The 20,073-nt window shown below is 41.8% G+C and overlaps 1 protein-coding gene across 8 annotated transcripts in view; it reads left to right on the forward strand.

Annotated features, from left to right (window-relative positions):
• ppfia2 (PTPRF interacting protein alpha 2) overlaps positions 1–20,073 on the forward strand; it is a 153,972-nt gene that overhangs the window by 2,629 nt on the left and 131,270 nt on the right. For all 8 annotated transcript variants that reach the window (XM_023952398.1, XM_023952400.1, XM_023952403.1 and 5 more), the window contains exon 2: positions 11,842–12,101. In XM_023952398.1, the coding sequence (XP_023808166.1) occupies positions 11,853–12,101 (249 nt within the window). In that variant the 5' untranslated portion in view covers positions 11,842–11,852. The remainder of the gene's footprint in view (positions 1–11,841; positions 12,102–20,073) is intronic.

Here is a 20,073-nt window from a genome sequence, read left to right on the forward strand (position 1 = left end):
TAAAAATGGACGGGTGGTGTTTCTGCATTCAAAAGAGAGCTTTGATTTTTAGATCAAATAGTAATGTCCTAGTGCAAAAAAAAATAAATAAATGAAAGCAACTCTAGTTAGAGTTGCAGGTCCTTGATGTTGAGTTTCAAGTCTCTTTAGGGGGCACTTAAAACCAACTCAAGTTCGACTCTCAAGTCCAGGCCTTAAACTGCTGCTGGTCGGATAGAAATTAAACGCATATAAACATCTCTGGTGGGACCTGAGGCTTCGTTGCTGACGTAGCAGAAAACTGGGCCGAGTACTAAAGTCTTTACCATTGCCTGTTTTTATTAAATCAGTTGTTCTCATTATTATTCCTATTTATTACAAAGTGGAAAAGCCTTTTTCCATTTTGTGTAGTAGCATGAACAATAATACAGATATTATTACAGTAATTTCCCAATAAGTGGCCACCAGCTGGCAATGACGAGTGGGGAAACGAGCTGAGAAGAGCTTACTTTAGTGTTTAAAATCTTGATATTGGTTGACAGCATGTCAACCGACCTCAAGTGCAGTATCTAAATATGTTGTAGTATCAATTTCTGACCCCCCCCCCCTTCAGGTGATGAGTCAATTTGATGTTTTCCATTAAGAGAAGCAGAAATCTGCTTAAATTGGGTTCCGATGGCAGTTATTACAAAGATTTGCTGGTTTCTTGGCAGGCTTTCTCCTCGTCAGAGTCTGTGGAGTAGGTTGCCATATGAATGAGATTTCGCAGCACTATGTGTGTGTTTGCCGTCCAATCTGGCCAGTCCCATTCACAAAAAAAAAAAAAAAAACGCTGCATCGCTCACCCCCCACCTGTTGTCCCGGGGCTGATGCCAAAAAACAGAAAAGAACAGCATGCAGCAAGTTTCCCTTTTACCCTCTGAGCTCACCAGTGCAGTCTGCAGTTCCTCTGCCGTGTGCCAAGAGATCAAACATGAGCAATATTTAAAAGCAGAATTCCTCCAGTCAGCTCTCCTGGCAGACTGGAAGCAACGGGTGTCACCAGCTCTCTGTTGCTAGTTCTGTTTTCATTCTCGTCAACCAATCTCACGGTTGAACACTCGTCATCATGTGAGAAAATTAGATTGAGTTTTTAAACGGATTGGCGCAGAAATTGAAATGGCGAGCTTTTTCTTATTTTCAGGAGTAGTTTGGATCAGTTTTTAGACATTGCTTGGTTTACTTTCTCTTTTTATAAACAACCGTCTCACAGTCAATGACCTAAAGTTCCACTCCGATCATCTTTTGATCTATTTTCAAAGCGGTGGTCTCTTAATTATGATTATGATGTTGTTGTTTTAGCCAAGATCAAAAATCCTTCTCTAGGACATAGTTTCTGTAGACCCTGCAAACCCAACCCCCCCTTCCCATCGGCCGTAACTGAGCGCTCTGTTTACATGCTCTCCTGCTAGCTTACAGGCCCTCACACCCTAACCTTAACATTAGTGGTGCAACAAAAATGGCGAACAATATTAGAGCGATCCAACTCTGCAGTTTTGAAGCAGATGTCACAAATATGATCTTTTTCAAATTGCATTTTTTACATCTGCTCCTGGTTTATAACAATTTTAATAAAGAAATTATCAGAAATGCAATTTTGATCTTAATTTCCTCTATATATGTCCTCCATCAGAAAAATGTCTCAAGAACCCACCTGCAACTTATTTGGGATTAACTCCCACCGCTCTGCAGAAACTGTGGCCTAGAAAACAACAGGTTTTTTTTGGCCAAAAAAAATAGAATAATCGCAATTAAGACAACTTGGAACACTTTTACAATAAAAGATGATCAGATGGCTGCACGGTGGCGCAGTGGTTAGCGCTGTTGCCCCAGAGCAAGAAGTGTGGAGTTTGCATGTTCTCCCCATGCATGCGTGGTTTTCTCTGGGGACTCCGGCTTCCTCCCACCGCCCAAAAACATGCTTCATAGGTCATGTGCGTGGGTGTGTGATTGTGGACACTCTACCCTGAGGCAGACTGGCGAGCTGTCCAGCGTGTCCCCTGCCTTCGCCCACAAGTGGCTGGATAGGCTCCAGCAGCCCCAGAAAGGGACACAACGGAAGAAGATGATTGAATGAAAGACGATCAGAATGAGACTTCAACCTCGTTAATGTCGGTTCCACATTATCACGGCTGTTCTGTTCTGTATGTGGCTATACATTCAGCTCCGGAACATGCTGCTGTTTTGTGTGTCACTCCTTATCTGCTCTCACAAATTGTTCGCAATAACAAGATTATTTGAAGACATTCTGGTTTTTAGCCACGTTGTGCTGATTTACCAAGAAATGGCTAAATTAGCATGTGTGCTTCACGTGTGCTCAGGCGAAGCCTAAACCAAATCTGCCGTACATCTGTCCTCTGGTTGTCCTTTCTGCTAAACAAAAACTTTATTAATCTCAAAGACACGACTCCTTTGGTTCTGTCTGCAGTCAATAAAGCGGTACAGCAGCGGCTAGTGTACCAAAACAGGCCTCAAGCCATATTGGAAATGGGATTAAAAATCGATAACATTAATCAAACACTGCCAGACAACACCCTTGATGTGAGAAATATAAAGAACTTCAGTTAAACCCCATTGAGTGTGGGCAGACACACCAAGGTCACTTGAGAACCTCCTCCAAATCCTCAAAAGGAAAGTCCAAAGAAGTCCTAAAAAAAGGAGCTTTAACATTCTTTTAAGTCTTTGCATCCAGATAACAATAAACTGAAGCATTTGAATATTTTAGCAAAGCATTGCTGGCAAACTGCAAATCAAAACATTAAGTGTTAAAGTGGAAGCTAAAAAATCAGACGCCAACGTCAGCCTTGTCATACTTTTAAGGTGCAACAGATAAATACAAAAAAGGTTACTAAAACTGATATTTTCTAAGTATAATAATAAATGTAAATCCACAGTTTCAACAACTTTTTTTTAGGAGTATCCTTGTTATATCAGACAACCGTTTGCTGAATATTATGCTCAATTATTATTATGGTCTGTGGGAACAAGTGTCGCCATAATTTATTCAGAGTAAATACGAATTAGACTGAATAACTCCTCTCTTTGGGTTTTAAACAGGAAGTACCTGCTAGTCCCAAAAAGCTGAAATCCCATAGACTTCTATGGAGAACTAAACTGCTATTCATTCATTTATAAGATTCTTTATTGTCATTTTTTTGTCAGAATATCCATTCTTGATCTGCTGCCTTTTATTAACATTTTTTTGCCAATACAAATTTTTAATACTTCTTCTATTGTTAGTAAGTTATTGAAGTAATAAACTAAGGCTGCACGATATGAGGAAAACTTGCGATTTTGTGATGTTAGTGATCAATATTGCGAAGACGATGTAACTTGCTATAAATGAACAAATAACAAAACAACTAAATACATCATTTCCATTTCATTGCAGCTGTATTTTTAAACAAAAGTCAACATAACTTAAATGACACTAAAAATGACAGCCGTCTAACATCAAAGGAGTCCATCGGATTGGTCAAATGCATAAAGAGATTTATTTGATTCGTTGAATACTTCAGGCTGCCATAAGATTGTTTTAGCACATTTAGGCTTACCATTTATTGAAATTTTGGCCAACGTTTGTGATATGCGTACGTATGGCACTGCTTGATATTGCCTTGAGTACTGTATGCATTAACAATTTTTTGGCAGGCCTAAAACTGAACAATCGGATGTCTCAGGAAAAGTAAGAGGCCTTGTGTCTAACGATCCAAGTGTTTTATTGACAGAGTCTCCTGAGCCGGCTTTCAGCGGAAGGGGTGTGGCCTTCCTACATGCTCCCTCCTTAATGGAGACAGTGGTTGCCATAGAAATGTAGTCACAGACCAATCATGGTTTACCATAGACATTCGGTTCCAACATAGTGACTGACATATTACGGAAAAATGCGACATGCATTTTTCTATGGGTGACGTCTCACGCAATCTGCCCAGTTATATACAGTCAATGCAATAAATTCATATTTGGAATAAAAACTCTTGGTTTTTGTCTGTTAAATGCAGCTTTCTGTTCTTTTCAGTGAAAGGCTCTTCTTCTGTTTCCTCTTTGGCTCTTTTATGAGAAAAAAAAATGTTCTAAATATGTTTATTAACTTTCCTAGCTTGGGGTTTTCAATTTAGCGGTCGGCGCAGCTGTTTCAAGAAAGTAGCACGTGGATTTCTGAGACATGACTACTCGAGTTGCGTCAAAAGTGAGTCGGCTGTGGTGGAGAGAATTCTGTAGTTTTCCAAAACAAAACTTCCTTCAGAATCCGATAAGAAATAGAAGAGAAACTGGACCGGCACCAGGGGATTAGGGACCACTAGTCTAGTATATAAATGTTTCACTGAGAAGGAACCTGCATGCTTCATTCCACTTTCACGCATTGATCCTGCAGGCTGTGGAAATTATTTAGGTGGTTTTCATAGTGAGATCAAAGCAAATACAAGGCATAGGGGGTTAGAGCAGAAAACATTCGTCAATAAGCTTTCTGCTCCAAAGCCAAACGTTGAACTATTATAGTGACTTTTGGTGCATTTTACAAACCAGTTTCCAAACTTGTAAACATATACAAGCAGAATTGTAAGAATGGTTCGTTCTCTACGAAATGTCAAATCTTAGAGTCGTTTATAGCTTGCTTTGAGTCTAAAATAACTAACTTCCTTTCACGTTAAATACCACCCGACATGTTTTTGTCCTCTGCCAACTCGCCATCTCATCAGGAGAAGGCTGGCATGTGCCGCTCCGGCCGAGCAGCATGCAGTCTCGCTGGTCTAAACTGAGGCGGATGGTGTCTGAACGCTGAACTGGTGAGAGTCTGGCCAGGTGCCTGAAGAAGATATGGAGGACCCCATCTGACTGCCAGCACACGCTGCGGCACAAAGCTGGCATTGTAACCCAGGAAACCAAAGGATGGGAGTTTTCTCAAACATATTTGTTAAAAAAAAAAGATGCTAACCCAATATTTTTTGTAGTTTGTTGCTTAGTTTATTTGGTTTCACTGACCCACATTCATGTAATTGGTTAATTGTTTGTGTTTATATGATGTTCTTTTGGCAAAGTACACACTGCAAACACTAAAGCTTAAGAAATTCTCTTGTTTTTTGTCTTTCAAGAAAAATGTTCTTTTTTTTTTTTTTTTTTTTTTTTTTTTAACTTGTCCTGTCCAACAGCTAGGCAGACAGATGAGAGCTGAGGGCCTCTTGGGTTGGACATATTTTACTTTAACAAGAGGGGTTATTAATCTTCAGACAAACCAAAGGTATGTCTGAATAAACCCCTTTTGTAATTGAGGCCAAACTTTATTAATTTCAAACATGTTTGAAAATCTTTGGTGTTGGACCGGACGGAAAAGGAAAGAGGGGAAGAAGAGAGAGGGACGTTAGAGAGAGGGGGGGTAGGGGGTGATAATAGGAGGGGAAGGGGGATAAGACCATGAAGCAGCATAAAGCAACAAGTTTACTGGTTGTTAATCATTATGGTAAGGTTCAAATGTAAAAAAAAACCAAAAAAAAAGGGCGGAGCCTGTCCACACACACACTCGAATGTTATAAACACACCTGTTAGTTGCAAGAATGTCCACCTGTCGACATGTACACAAAACAGATAGTGTTCACACGCATACTTATGCCTTAAAACCAACTAGTGTGAAATATTTCAGTCATTCAGTCTGTTGAGCTAACACCTGTGCTCAGGTGAGTGTTTATGTTCTTCTAAAATGGATGGTGGAACGTGAAAAGAAGGAGGGAGAGTGCCCAGCCATCCCCACCCCAAGACCCCCACCGCACCAGCAGCGGCAGCCGGATTCCCCCCAACGCCACACGGGAACCGGCAGGGAACAACCGCCGCCCGGGCGACCAAGCCCGCCACCCAGGCCAGGGCCAGCAGGGCCGCCGCAAGGCCCCCAGAGCCAGAGAGCAGGGAGGCACGGAGGGAAAGAGGGCGCCGCCCCAGCCCAACCAGGAGAGCAGCCCCCCCGCCGCGCCGGGAGAACCCAACGCAGGGCCCCACCGGAGAAGGACGCCCACAGCCCCAGACGAGCACCCCACCACCACCCAGGAGTTCCGGGCATCCCCCCGCCCCAACCCCAGGTACGGGCCAGGACCCCCCAAGGGAGACCCACTCCGCACTCCAGGCAGCCATCCGCCCGGCCCACGGTTGGTCCAGGGAGGAGCGAGGCAGGGGCCCGCCGCCCCCGCCCAGAAGGGGGGAACCCCGGGGAAAAAAGAGGGCCCACAAGGGGTGTTGTAAATATGGCCCGACCAGGCTCGGCCACAGTTGGAAATTTGGCGGGGCCCAGCACTCAGGAGCAAGGACCAGAACCCACCCCCCAGGGACACGAACACCCCCGGCTCAGATGTAATGTGAACCCCCCCACCGCGCGGAGAGAGCACCGCCGGGCCCAGGAAGCCAGCACCCCGGGGACACAGCCGCCGTTGCAAAGGGGCCCGTACCCCCCACCAGGGAAGAGGCAGGGGACAGATGGTCCTAGGTCCCACCTTCCTTGCAAAATGTGTGTGCGTGTATGTGTGTTTGAGAGAGTGTGTGTGTGCATGTGTGTGTGTTTATGTTGGGATGTATATATTGAGGGGGGAGGGGTGTGTGTACTAAGGGGGGTGCGGTTAAAATTGGAGGGTAGGGCACTAAGGGGACGTCTCCTGATTACTCACAGTGACGTCCCCTCACCCTCCCCACCAAGGGGCCCTAAATGTCTAAGGTGCGGTTAAAATTGGCGGGTAGGGTGCTAGGAGGACATCCGCTGCTTGCTGGCAGTGATGTCCAAGCACCCCCCCTACCAAGGGCCCTACATGTCTAAGGTGCAAATAAAACCGAAAGAGGGGGGCCCACTCCATACGGCAACCACAGGAGGGGGGTCACTGCCTAGTAAACCCCCCCCCCCAAGGCTCATCGCAGGCTAAGCCCCCCACCCCCTCACCCTATTATGAGGTTATATGAGGAAGGGGGTAAGTTGGGGACAGATGATAGACTGTCCCCCGGTGGTCAAACAGCCGTCCCCCGCCCCCCCCCCCAGCAAGGGGGCCAGGCCCACCCAGCCCCGGGGCCCCACCCCCGGAGGCGCAGACACCCCAGGCCCAGCACCACCACCCCCACACAGAGAGAGGGGAGCCAGAAAGCGCCGGCCCCCCCCGGAGCAAGCCCAGGCCCCCACCCCCAAACGCCGGCCCTAGAAGAGCTCTGGTCAGGCCTCAACGGGACCGAGGCAGCCAACCGGCCGGGGAAACCGCCGATGGCCTCAGCGGAGACCCCGACCCGTCAACCCCCCCTGCCCCGTACCAATAGTGGCCCCCCCCCTCCCCCAGAATGCCCCCCCACAGGACAGGGCCGACAAGACCCCCACCCCACCCCACCCCCAGACCCCGCAGCCGAAGCGGATGACACCCAGAGCGACCGGGGGCCCCAAGAGGGTTTTCCCGTCCCGCCCCAGAGCCAGGGAAGGGCCGATCCCAGCCCCAGGTGTAGACGGGAAGCCCATCCAGCGCCGCTGGCCCCCCCCCCCGAGCAGCGCCCCCGCCAACCCCCCCCAGCACAGGCAAAGGGACCACCCCCCCAAGCCAAGCCAGACCACCACCCCACCCCCCCACCACGCACCCCCACACCCAAGCCCAGAGGACCACGCAGCGCCCCAGGCCGCCCCACCCAGGCGCCGGACCCGACCCCCCGACCAACGGAGCCCCCACCACCCCCGGCCAGGCACCGGAGGCCCCGACCCCCAGATAGAAAAAAGAAAAATGTTCTTAAAGTTTTCCATCATCCATCCATCCATCCATTCATCCATCCATCCATTCATTTGCTTTACCTGATATATCCTTTTTTGGGTCACGGGGTTTCCCCGGAGCCTGTTAGGCGAAGGCGGTGTACACCCTGAACGGGTCGCAAGTTCGTCGCAGGGCACGCAATGATTTATGATCAAGAAATTGTTTCAACAGCAAAATAATCTTATTTTAAGAAAACATGTCTTTATGACTAGAATGTTCTTTTAAAATAGGAATCCTTGGTAATTCTTGGTGAGACTGGAAAGTTCCAATTCATGAACGAGTCATACCATAAGACTCTAAAAATGGGACGCAATGCCCCCCCAGTTGAACACTCAGCATTAAGGGTTGAACCGCCAAATGGTTTTACAATTGTGGCTGTGTCTGCAGCTCGCTGCTCTGCCAGGGCATGGGGCAAACATGAGTCAAATGCGGAAAGCGAATTTCACACACCTTGGTGGGTTACTTTCTAAAAATAACCTGCAGTGAATCAAATCTGAAAGGTTGAAATTTTTTCAATTACTATAGACGTTTTAAGGCTGTAAAACCCCTAACTACACACTTTATACACTATATGACTGATATGAATATTTCGTTGACTTTGTGTAAAACTCTTAAAATTTTTATAACCGTTGACTTTTGTGTCTCCTGTGATTTTTGACTGTCGATGCAAAAGCAGTTTAATCCCACAAACTGACCCACTGGTTAGCGACTCCTTGTGCTGCTGGAGACCCAGAGGGAAGCGCTTCCACCAAAGCAAAGATATGCTGGATTATGCAACATGATCTGAGCTGCCCGATTAAACAGTGCAAGCGTGAAATGTAGGGCAGAACGCCCAGCATCCCGAGACGTCTCTGCAAGCTTGAGCAATGCCGGGGTGATGCTGAGCCCGGCTCCAACAGTCTCACTTTCCCAGAATTATAAACAATAGTAGGTAGTAAAAAAAACTTTAAAACATTTATTTTACTGCATTCTTTTGATTCTCGTCAGATGTTGGGAAACATGCCTATACGATGCCTATAAGATACTAAAAAGAAAAAAAAATCAGACTAAAAAGTACTGTTTGGTTTCATTACCTGCGTTTGGAGTTAGTCTATTTTTAGGCTGAAAGATATTTCCCTAAGAAATATTTCAATTAAGTAAGGATTGCATTATTTATTAGTTAAAATTGCAAACAAATATTTTACATTGTGTTGGAAAGATAAAACAATTAAGTTTATTTCATACAAAGCATTGGAGAAACTCAAGTGGCTAAAATAAGTTTGAATTTTGTTTTTTTTTCTAATATCCCCATAAAAATTAAAAACCCAACTCAATGAAAATTTGGCAGTTTTTCCTGGATATGGAGGATGTATATATGACTCAGTTTGTATTTGAACTCTTTACCTTCCAGTCTTAGGTTGGATATGTTGGTTGGGTTATAAAGTGCAATGAATGGACTATTTTTGAACTGATGTCATGTATAAGGCGCACCAAACTATAAGGTGCATTAAGCGAGATGACTTAAACATTTTTAACTCAGTTCGCAGTAACTAGACCTTGTTTGTCACATGCTACTTGTTAGCTACCTTAGAGTATTTACAATAAAGTGTTCCCTCACCAAATCGCAAATTCTTTTCTGTTGAATTTGGCGTCCTTCTTTTTCGTTTTGCTTTTTACGCACATTGGCCGTTTACCTTGTCAATCGATTTCCTCCGTGCCGTTCATGTCTATATAATGAACGTGTGTAAAGGAACACTGTACCAGTGAATCCCAACCTTGTTTGCTACATGTAAAAAAAACAGACTGATATCGCTTCAGTAGCTGTGTTCCGATTACACATATGTGCAAAACTTCATTGAAATCCTAGAAATATCCAAAAAACACAATTTCACAATTACACTTTTCTTAATTAAATCAGAGTTATGCAAACAAACATAAACCAACTACTCGTGTGATAAGTCATTCAAAGAACACGGCGATGGATGTGAACAATACTTCACAGCAGATCTATTCCCATTTCTGCCATGGCACTAGCGCTCATCATTATTTATCAATCATTTATTATCAGTGTCTTACTTAGGCACCTGAGAGCGACTGTGGATGAAGGAATTCTGGGAAATTTTAGTTGGTGATTTTACAGAGGAGCTGTGGATCCAACAGTTCTGCATGACACGCTTAACTTTTGACGAACTGTGTGACGCTGTGGGACCGCTGGTGGCGCCCGCTGCGCAGCGTGGTATCCTGTTGTTGGTCACGTGACTCACTGTATTAAAAAAAGGGTTTTTCTATTGCAGTTTAGCAAAATATGTCCATTTCAATACGGCTGGAAAACCAAATCATACAAGCAAAAAAAATGTTTTTCCGAAATTGACGTGTTTCCATCAGGCGACTCTATTACCACAAATGCAATTTTTGCAATTTAAAATGAGTTTCAGCTAGTGACCATGCTTACACCCCCCCCCCCCCCCCCCCCCATAAAAAAAAGTCTGATACTGCTACAATGTAGCCACATAAGCGTAATTACAACTCCCAAACTGATTTACAACCCGAAAACAGACAGACTGACATTTTGACCGAGCGCCCTGTACCTCTTCCCTGTACCTCTTCAATTGCTTTGACCTCAGTAAACACAGCCAGAATGAATCCGTATACAAGTTACTCAAGATTATAAGGCGCACAGAGTTTTAGGGCCACCAAAAAAAAAAAAAAAAGGAAAGTTACGAGATTTTAAGAAGATTTTTAAGAAGAAAAAAACTTGTACATTTACGAGATTAAAGTGGAAGTGAGCATACAGAGCAGCAAGTGAACGCCACGCAGCAGAGCAGACCGACTAAACTCAATTGATCAGGTGAGCTGAATGTTTATTGATAACGTTCCAAATGTTTGGAAGCTCATTTGTTTGATTTACGATTTATTAATGTTTTATTTATTGATGGTTGGTTTGCAGGATCTCTGCAGCCCCTTGATGAAGACATCGATGTCCCTGCAGGCAGCTGTCCTTGAATCCTTTCTTCCTCCATCAAAGACAAGATTTCTACGTTTGTGTGACGCTTCCGTCTGAGGAGCAGCACTTTTTGGCATTGTCAACATCCTAATGCTAATATAACAGACTATTTTCATTCCTCTTTATTGTTTTATGTTGAAACGGAACGTTTCCTCTGCAGGAGGGGCCGTATGTAACTGTTTACTTCTGCATTGGTGTTCGGATGACAGGTTCATGACGAAAGGTGACAAATGAACTTCAGGTTATGTGAATGAAAAGGAGAATAAAGGCTGCAGCGGTCCTCTACACCCAAACGTGTCTCTGAGTTTCTTATTTTACATATGAAGCTCTGCTTTACCGACACCGAACCCCGGAAAGCCGGCTCCACTGATAATCTGATTTTGAGGCGCCAAAAGGTTCAGAATCTCTTTGTTTATTAAACCTATAATCCGGTAATAAAGCTTCACAAAAGGCTCCACATATTTCATCTTCAAGCTAGGCTCCGATAAACAGAAACTTTTTTTTTTTTCCTCGTTAATCTGTGACTTTTTTTCTTGTAAATTTATGAAATTTTAAGTCGTAAATTTACAAGAAAAAACTCGTAATTTAACAGTTATGACTTTCTTTCTCGTAAGTTTACGACTTAAAAGTCGTAATTAAAATAAGTTACAAATATTTTGTAAACTGGCCCTAAAACTCCGTACTTTTAAGTTAACCTTATAGAACAGAAATTATGGTACTTTAAATATAAATCTCATAATATGTTTTAAAGTTGGAGCTGTAGATATTAAATCTTAAAAAGTACCGTTTGTGTAGTTTATATGTGGGAACACATTTAAGACGTTGTTGATTACCAAAAAGCAAATATTTATAAAATTACTTGCATTTTTGATAGATTTTCCTTCCTTTCAAAGGTTGAAACTTTACAGTAATTATAAAGTGTACTGGGGAAAATGTGCCTGTGTGAAAACCAAAAAGCTAATTAATGTGGAAAATCTCTGTAATCGCTATAAGTTGGGTCTTTCTGAATGCTAATTTGGTCAAACAGCACATCCTCTGTCTGTTAAATGGCTTCAAAAACGTACCTGAGCTCTTTCTCTTATCCAGAGGGTGCAAAGATGATGTGCGAGGTGATGCCCACGATCAGCGAGGACACGGCGCTGAGCCAGCGCGGCTCGCAGAGCGGCTCCTCCGACCCAGACTCCCACTTTGAGCAGCTGATGGTCAACATGCTGGATGAGAGGGACCGCCTGCTGGATACGTTGAGGGAGACCCAGGAGAGCCTGGGACTGGCCCAGCAGCATCTTCAGGACGTCATTTATGACAGGGACTCGCTGCAGCGTCAGCTGAGCTCCGCCCTGCCACAGGTAGGTAACACCCACTCCTTTTCTATCAAAGTTACTGCTGAATTGTGCTGGAGTTGTGGTTCTGATGGATGTTTCTGAAGCTTCAGGGATGCTTTTATCGTTATGTGTGGAAATTCGGTATACAGTTTCATTTGAAAATTGTTGGATATAATTTTCTGGTGTCTAGTTGGCTTTTTCGTGACACAGATGCTTCCACGTTGGAACCAGATTACATCGGTACTTTGTGACCAGTCGGAGTCAGTCTGAGTCCCCGTTGCCATGACAACCACTCTTGTCAATCAGGAGTGAGTTTGTTGGAAGTCCACAACCGTACCACTTAAAAGCAGGCTACACGAAATCTGTCAAACCTTTTGAAGATTGGCTTCTTAGAGACAGCAGGTACCTCTTTGATTGGAAGGGGAGTGGGGAGGGGTCACTCAGTCCAGTTCTCATATACAGTCAGTGGTTCTGACACACAGGTCAGATATATGATGTAAAGAATCTTTGAAATCTATACTTCCTGCTTTCAGTGAATCTGTTCCACTATAAAATATTTTTCAACATTTCAGACTAAGGATATGTTGGCCTTTAGCTTCACCCAAAGGCTGCATTTTCTCTGCTTATGATTCATCTCAGACTGGAGGTTTGAGATTGTTAGACTTGATCCTCTGGGTTTTTTTGCCTTTGCTGAAGTTTATGCGCCGTGTTTGGAGAAAGCTTAGAGAAACTGACGAAGTCTGAAATTAAGTTCATGACTTTAAAAACGATTTCATCCTTTTTGCAGTTCTGTCCTTGCAAAGGCTGCTGAGTTTCCCCTTGTGGGAATGGAGGCAGCCTGATCTTTACCAGACTGTTACACATAGCTCTGGAAAGCCTGGATCAGGATGAGCCCATTCAGAACCAACATTCAGTTTATGGGCAGTTACCACAAAATGTTTTGGATCATATTTTTAAACCTATTTGTTAACATTTCATTGAAACTGATGCTTTGTAAACTGATGGAGCATAATCAAGCGTGTCTGTTTGTCTGAGTTAGTCTTTAGAACCGAATGAACCAAACCAATTCAATTCACAAATTCACAATATGATCTGATTCAAGTGATTCATTTTAAAAATTGCAAAAATTTACAAAATAAAATATTTTAAAAGTTCATTTATATATTTGAATATGGAATTTTGAAAATCATCACAATATTAAATCTTCTTTTTGGTGTTTTTAACAAGTTTTTATGGAATTTTTCTCTTCATGGAGGACACATGTAAAGAAAATCAAGATTATATCAGATTAAAAAATTTAATTTACTTCAAAAGATTTTAAATACCTTCTGTGCTCCATTCTGATTAATCCACTTCTGGACGACTACACCCATCTACATCTTCATTTTCCTTGTCCAAGCTAGACTCTGACTAAAACATAGAGCTCTCAGCAACAGCGAGGGGAAGGAGGGCGGGGTTACTCTGTACCAACAGTCCCGCCCACAAATTAGAAGTGAATTTCTAATGAACTACTGCTGCTTTGCAGAAACTATGTCCTAAAAAATGATGCAGGTTTTTTGATTCTGGGTAAATATGGCTTAATCATAATTAAAAGACCACTTTTGTCAATAGATCACAAGATGCTCGGAGTGGATCACCAATTGCATATTTGTTAAATTAGCCCATCCCATAATGGTGCCACTCCCTTACTTCTCATTATTGAGTTTATTTTTTATTTAGTTTGATTTATTTTTTATTTTGTTTTCCATTTAAGTGATTGTTTTTCTTCACATTGTTTACTGTTAGGATGATGCTGAATGTTTTGTATTTTGTTTTCCCTTCTACGAGTTTCAGTGTTTTATTTTAAAGGAAATGCTTTCTTGTTGGAACGTTTTACTCTTTTTTTTCTTCACATCTTTGTTTTTCCTGTCTTGTTTCAGAGTATCTGATTTCTCATTCTCATTTGCAGGTGCTCTCTTTCTAATGTTCCGTTTTGATTGGCTGCAGGAAAGTTTAAAGGGAGTTTTTCTATATAAGAGGGTTTTCAGGATGGCTTTAGGAGGCCTTCCCCAAATCAATTTTCTCTGCAACAGCAGTTGGAAGTTGGCTGTTTGATTTGGTTTGTCTGATTTCTTTTACTAACAGAGTGCAAACATGGTCTTTTTATTTTTTTCTCATTTGCACATTTCGCACTAAGGTGGCTTAACTTTACAGTTCAATTTTAGTTGGAATTTGTAGCTTTTAATTTCAACATTTAATGGTTTTACAAAAGAACAAGAAATATGAATGACTTTTAAAGCCCATACTCATATATTAATGCATAGATGTTACACGTAAAATGATTTATTTCATTATATATTCTGAAGAGCCTCAGTAAAGCTCATTGAATTGGCTCTCTGTTCCCCATAAACAAAGCTGCTTTGTCTTTTCAGCTTTTCAACCTATTTCTCTCCTCGCTTTTATTTAATAACACATTTCTTTTTATCCATAAAAATTCTCAGTCTTTTCTTTATCCAAAGAAGACGTTCAGGCCTGTCAGGGTGAAATAACATTTCCATTATCAGACATTTTCACTGATCTGTACCGGCAGTAAAGCCCTGCTTTGATGTATGGTTTGTCATTACGTAATGACAGGGCTGAAATATCGCCTTGGTGCTTCTCCTGATGTCTGGCCTAAATGAGCTGTCACTGGGATCCTCCTAGCGACAAACCGGCACAAACGGTACAAATAATTAATCGGTCGGTATGGAGTCACGCTGATGCTTTCTGAGGAGGTTTGTTGGACATTGATGATCTAGAAGGTGCATTTGAAAAACGGAGATCTTTTTGGCCTTTTGAACAATAAAAGTGATCCTTCTTTTTAGTGAAGCAGTCGTCACTGGGAGGTGTTACGAACGCCTAAAATGGGATTCAACTATTGGCTTGATTGCATCTTTCGTCTTTGTGTAATTCTGCAGGGAAGCAGCACAGGAGCGATGCTTAGATAAGTGTGGTTCTTAAAGAGGCCAACAGATACCTTCTGGGTCTGTCTCTACTAAGCAGAACAGAGTATTGCCTTGTTTTTAATGCGTTTTTTCCCTATTTTTTTCTTCATTTATAAATGTCATCTGCAGTGTTTCCTTCCTTTGTGGTGATTTTAATAAAAAATAGAAGAAAGTTTTTCAGTCCATTCCATTTAAATCTCTTTATTTCTCTTTCATTTTTAATGTTTTTGATGTTCTCTGTTTATTTTGTTTGGACTTTATTGAGTGAAAAGCACTTATGTTTACAGGAAAAGTGCTAAATAAATGGCACTGACTGTTTGAAGGGGTCTATTTAGGGGACATAGAAGCCTTCGATGTGTGTTTACCGATATCACTGCCAGTTTCCTCCTCTTCTTCTTCTTCCTCTTTCTTTCTTTCTCTGGGGCTTTTTCTGTGTCTTTCCATCGGAGGTCACAGCGCTTCACCTCACGACTCTCAACACGAGTGACACTGGACGGTTCCACATCCACTCCCATGCATAGCAATCCAAAATGCCTCTTTCTCGCCTTCCTTTGTCTTTGTCCTCTCCTTCTTCACTTGAGGAGACCATTCTGTCACCAAGTGAAGGAACGCCAAACAGTCATGACATTCATTAAAAACGCAAGATGGCCTCTTCTTATTAGGAAAGAAACTTTGTAAATATTTTTAGTCAAAAGCACCTGAAAGCTTTGAAAGTCAACAAATCAGTTAAAGAGCTAAATATGTTTAACATGTTTGCAGTTGCAACAATTATGTACCTGGAACTGTTACATGTGCTATAATCAAATTTCAAAATTGTGGACATTGGTTTAAAAATGAGACATTTTATAAGTGAATTACTTTTTAAGATTGAGATCAAGATCAATTTTATTTAATCCCCGTAGGGAAATTCAGTTGTAGTAGCAGCACCATAAAATAAAATAAAATAAATGCAATAAATGCACAATATACAGGGAAGAAAAATACACAGGCAAAACTTTTAAAAACTGTCAAAGCTTTTATTTACATGTACACCCATGGGTGCCACATGAATTGTAGTTACAAAGTTACAACCGTCCCCATCGGTTATTTAAATATTTCTCTCAAGAAACATCACGGTGAGTAAAGTAAACAGTTCAACCTCCAAAGCTACGTTCAGGTACGTTCAAGTGACAACTTTCAAATGCGCGCTTCAAGCTTTCTCGTTCAAAACTCCTGCGTCATGCCTTGCTACGCAACTTTCTACAACCATTTTGTGGCTCTGTGTACAAATCGCACATCCATTAGTCAAACCGGGTTAACCCCCCCCCCCTTTTTTTTTAATACCCTTATCCCCCATCTCCAAGAACCCACTCTCCCCTTTCTTCTTTTTTCCAGTCCAACAAAAAATGTGTACATAAAGAATGAATATAAATAAAGTTTAGCCTCACATACAAAAGGGGTTTATACAAATATACACCTCACGTGTCAGAAGATTCATAACCACCTATGGAAAGAGTAAAATCTGTCCGGCACGAGAGGCATTTAGCTCTTACGTTTGCTCAACTGCTGGACAGGAAATGTTAAAAAAAAAAAAAAAAGTTAAAGTAGGTTGAACTTTAACCAATCTGGGCCTTTGGGAACGTGTGTCACATGTCCTGCGTCTGCAGTGTGCTATAATCTATTTTCTAAATTGTGGATTTTATTTATTATTTGAAAGTTGGCACAAATAATTAATTTCTAAAACTTCATGCCACTTACACTAGCCTAGACCAGTTATTTCTAAAGTATTCAGTAGAAACATCACACATAGTAAAACAGTACAAGTCACTGAATAATTACCTTTTTTGTATAAGTTCAATTTTTTAGAAAAATGCAAACTACAAATATTCAATTTTCAGATACTTTCAAACATACTTGTTTGTTGAGATTTCTGTCTTTTAAAGTCCCACTCCGATCATCTTTTGATCTATTTTTAAAGTGTTCCCAGTAATCTTTTAATTATGATTATGCTTTTTTTTAGGCACAATCCAAAAACCTGTCATTTTTTAGGACATAGTTTCTGCAGAGCGACAGGAGTTCATCAGAAATTCACCTCTGAGGAGTGGGCGGGATCATTGTCGTGGACCAAATCCACCCCCCTTTCCCCTCTCCAAGTCAGATTTTCACTTCATTTTCTATAAAACCAAATCTACTGTAAGCCAAATAAGACGTTTTAGATAAAGAATAGCATTCAAAGTTCACTGAACTCGTTTCATACAGAAAACATAAAAAAAGGCGCTAAAAGATATTTTTCACGTACTTAAGAGTTTTGCTGTTTTTGAAAAAGTTCCATTATTGTCACACATCTGAGTGTGTGAAATCTGGTCCCACTTCTGATCCTGAGGGAGCAGTGAGGGAGCAGTGAGCTCCCCCTCCCCATTCCAGCCGCTTTTATCTCCAGCATACATCGACTTTAAACGCGTTTTCCTGGTAGCTCAGGGTTAGTCATTGCGAAGGTAAATTAGTGAGATTCATCAGCAGAAAGTGTCATATCTGCTTAAACATCATAATTGAGAAATAAACATTCAACATCATTCATTTCTACTTTAAAAGCTTCAATATTTAATGAAATGCATTTAAGATGTCTTGTCTTAGTCACAACTGCCCTTGTGGGTGGTGACGAGCCAGAGGTGGCCCCGCACAAAATATCAAAGGGGTAGACCGCTCGGAGAGCCGGTAGAGAGAAAGTGCTCATGCACATTTTTTTCTACGGGGATGCTGCTGGCAACAGGTCATAGTGCAAACGTATACGACATGCAAGGGTATGACATCATCACCGATTCATCGTGCAGCTGACATTGGCGTAAACCTGTGTTCAAACTCCTCTCAGCAACACCCGTTCTAACGTCCACTTTTAATAATAAATCTATATAAACGTGTCTATATGAGTATAGTATCTATGACAGCTTTCAGGTTCTACGTACAAAATGAGTTTAAAAATTAGAAATCTCAATAGACTTGTGTCTCTATGACCCTCCGTGGACCAAAACAACCCAAAAACCCGCAGGACCCCCCCCCCGTATGGAGGCATGTGACTAAGGCTGTAACAGTGACGTGTTCTGCCACAGTGGACTCATTCATACCTGCGGCTGAACATCAATGTTAAATTGAATAATTTAATGCAGTTTTTCTAATTTTCATTATCATTCTAAAGAAAGTTTGGTTTGGTTTTCAAATCCAGCTCATGCATAATTAGAGACTAGCTTAAGTTAATGGAACATTCATACATTAATTTTGAAAATTTTCATTAGAAAACTAACAAAATTTGTTTTTTGTCTACAAGAAAAACGCAAAAAATGACTTCAAAAGAAAACATAGTTGTTGTTTCTGTATGAATGACTGCTTTTACCCTATAGTCATCTTTTAAATCCTGTTAACAATGGATCATTCTTTAATCACAGCAGATTTAATGCCGTCTAAATGAGGGTCATTTCTTACATTGGGTAATATTTGCGCACAAAAGCTAAACCATTACTTGAGCTTTCATTGCTCTGCTGTTCCGTGCTGCTCTGTCACATTTCTCTGGACTCTTTTGGGTTTTTGTGCTTCACACATGCGACAGGAGGAGCAGGAGCTCCTTTTGTTTGAGCCATCCAGGTGTTATCACACATCTCAGCTCGTCATCAATAAACTTCCATTTTCAGCCCCGTTGGCTCTCGCTGGGAATATTTTCCACAAACAGCAGAAGCATCACTGGATTCATGCAGATTCCATCAAAGTCCAGAACATTCTCAGCTGTTTTTTTTAGCCAAATAGCAAACCAGCGATTTAATCCTAATGAAAGTTGACTTTGTTAGCACAAACGCGTCCACTGTGTTTAGTCAGATTTGCCATTGAGATAGATGGCAGCAGTTGTAGCATTAACATTAGTGTTTCTGTTCTGATGGATGGTCAGCTGGACGCCGGCGTTTGCATCGTTATATATTCCTGTGGCCGTACATTTCTCTTGTTGGCCGACACACACTCTGACCACAGGCAGACTGTCATTGTGTTTAAATCTGCTTTCTTGGCTTTGTTTCCATTTGCCTTTTACTGTCAATTTCTCATTCATTCTAATTTATGGCCACCACCATAACAATAAACTCTTTTTTTTTTTTTTTACATTTGTTTTCTAAGAGATTAAATCGACAAACTTAAAAGCGGGCTGCACGGTGGCGTAGTGGTTAGCGCTCTTGCCTCACAGCAAGAAGGCCCCAGTTCAAGTCCCAGCTGGGGGACCTGAACCAGAACATCAATGGGGGTCCTCTCTGTGTGGAGTTTGCATGTTCTGCCCGTGCATGCATGGGTTCTCTCCAGGGTCTCCCACTGTCCAAAAACATGCTTCATAGGTCAATTGGTTAACCTAAGTTGTCCATAGGTGTGAGTGTTAGAGTGCATGGATATGTGATTGCAGACACTCTACCCTGCAACAGACTGGCGACCTGTCCAGGGTGTCCCCTGCCTTCACCCAAAAGTGGCTGGGATAGGCTCCAGCAGCCCGAAAGGGAATAAACAGTAGAAGATGAATGAACTTAAAAGAATAAAACTAACAGAATTACAAAGACAGATTTATTTGTTAGAGGAAAATAAGTGATTAAATGTACAGATTCTCAAAAATCTGCCTAAATGGCACAGTACAACTTAAAGGTAAAGGACTGATGGAGCATCATGGGTATTGTAGTCAGGAGCCTGGCGGAGTAATATGTTTTGTGCTTTGGCATAATGAATTAAAAAAGTGAGAGTTTCGTTTTGTATTTTTGGGCTATGTCTGAATTTTCCGCCCTAATCCCCTAACTACTAAAAAGCTATATAGTAGTCACGCACTATATAGACATATATATTCATACACCATGCTTACTGCTTTTTTTTTTTTTTCAAACGGCAGATATGACATCATCGATGACATCTCGAAGTTAAAATCTCATTGATATGAGCGTTTTGCTTTGACTAATTATGAGTCCACTGTCTTCTGAACATAAAAAGGTTAATGGTTTATTTAAAAAAAATACATTTAAATACATTTTTTTGGCAAAAAA

The sequence above is a fragment of the Oryzias latipes genome, chromosome 23 (genome assembly GCF_002234675.1).
Source record: "Oryzias latipes chromosome 23, ASM223467v1".
NCBI classification, from domain to species: domain Eukaryota; kingdom Metazoa; phylum Chordata; class Actinopteri; order Beloniformes; family Adrianichthyidae; genus Oryzias; species Oryzias latipes.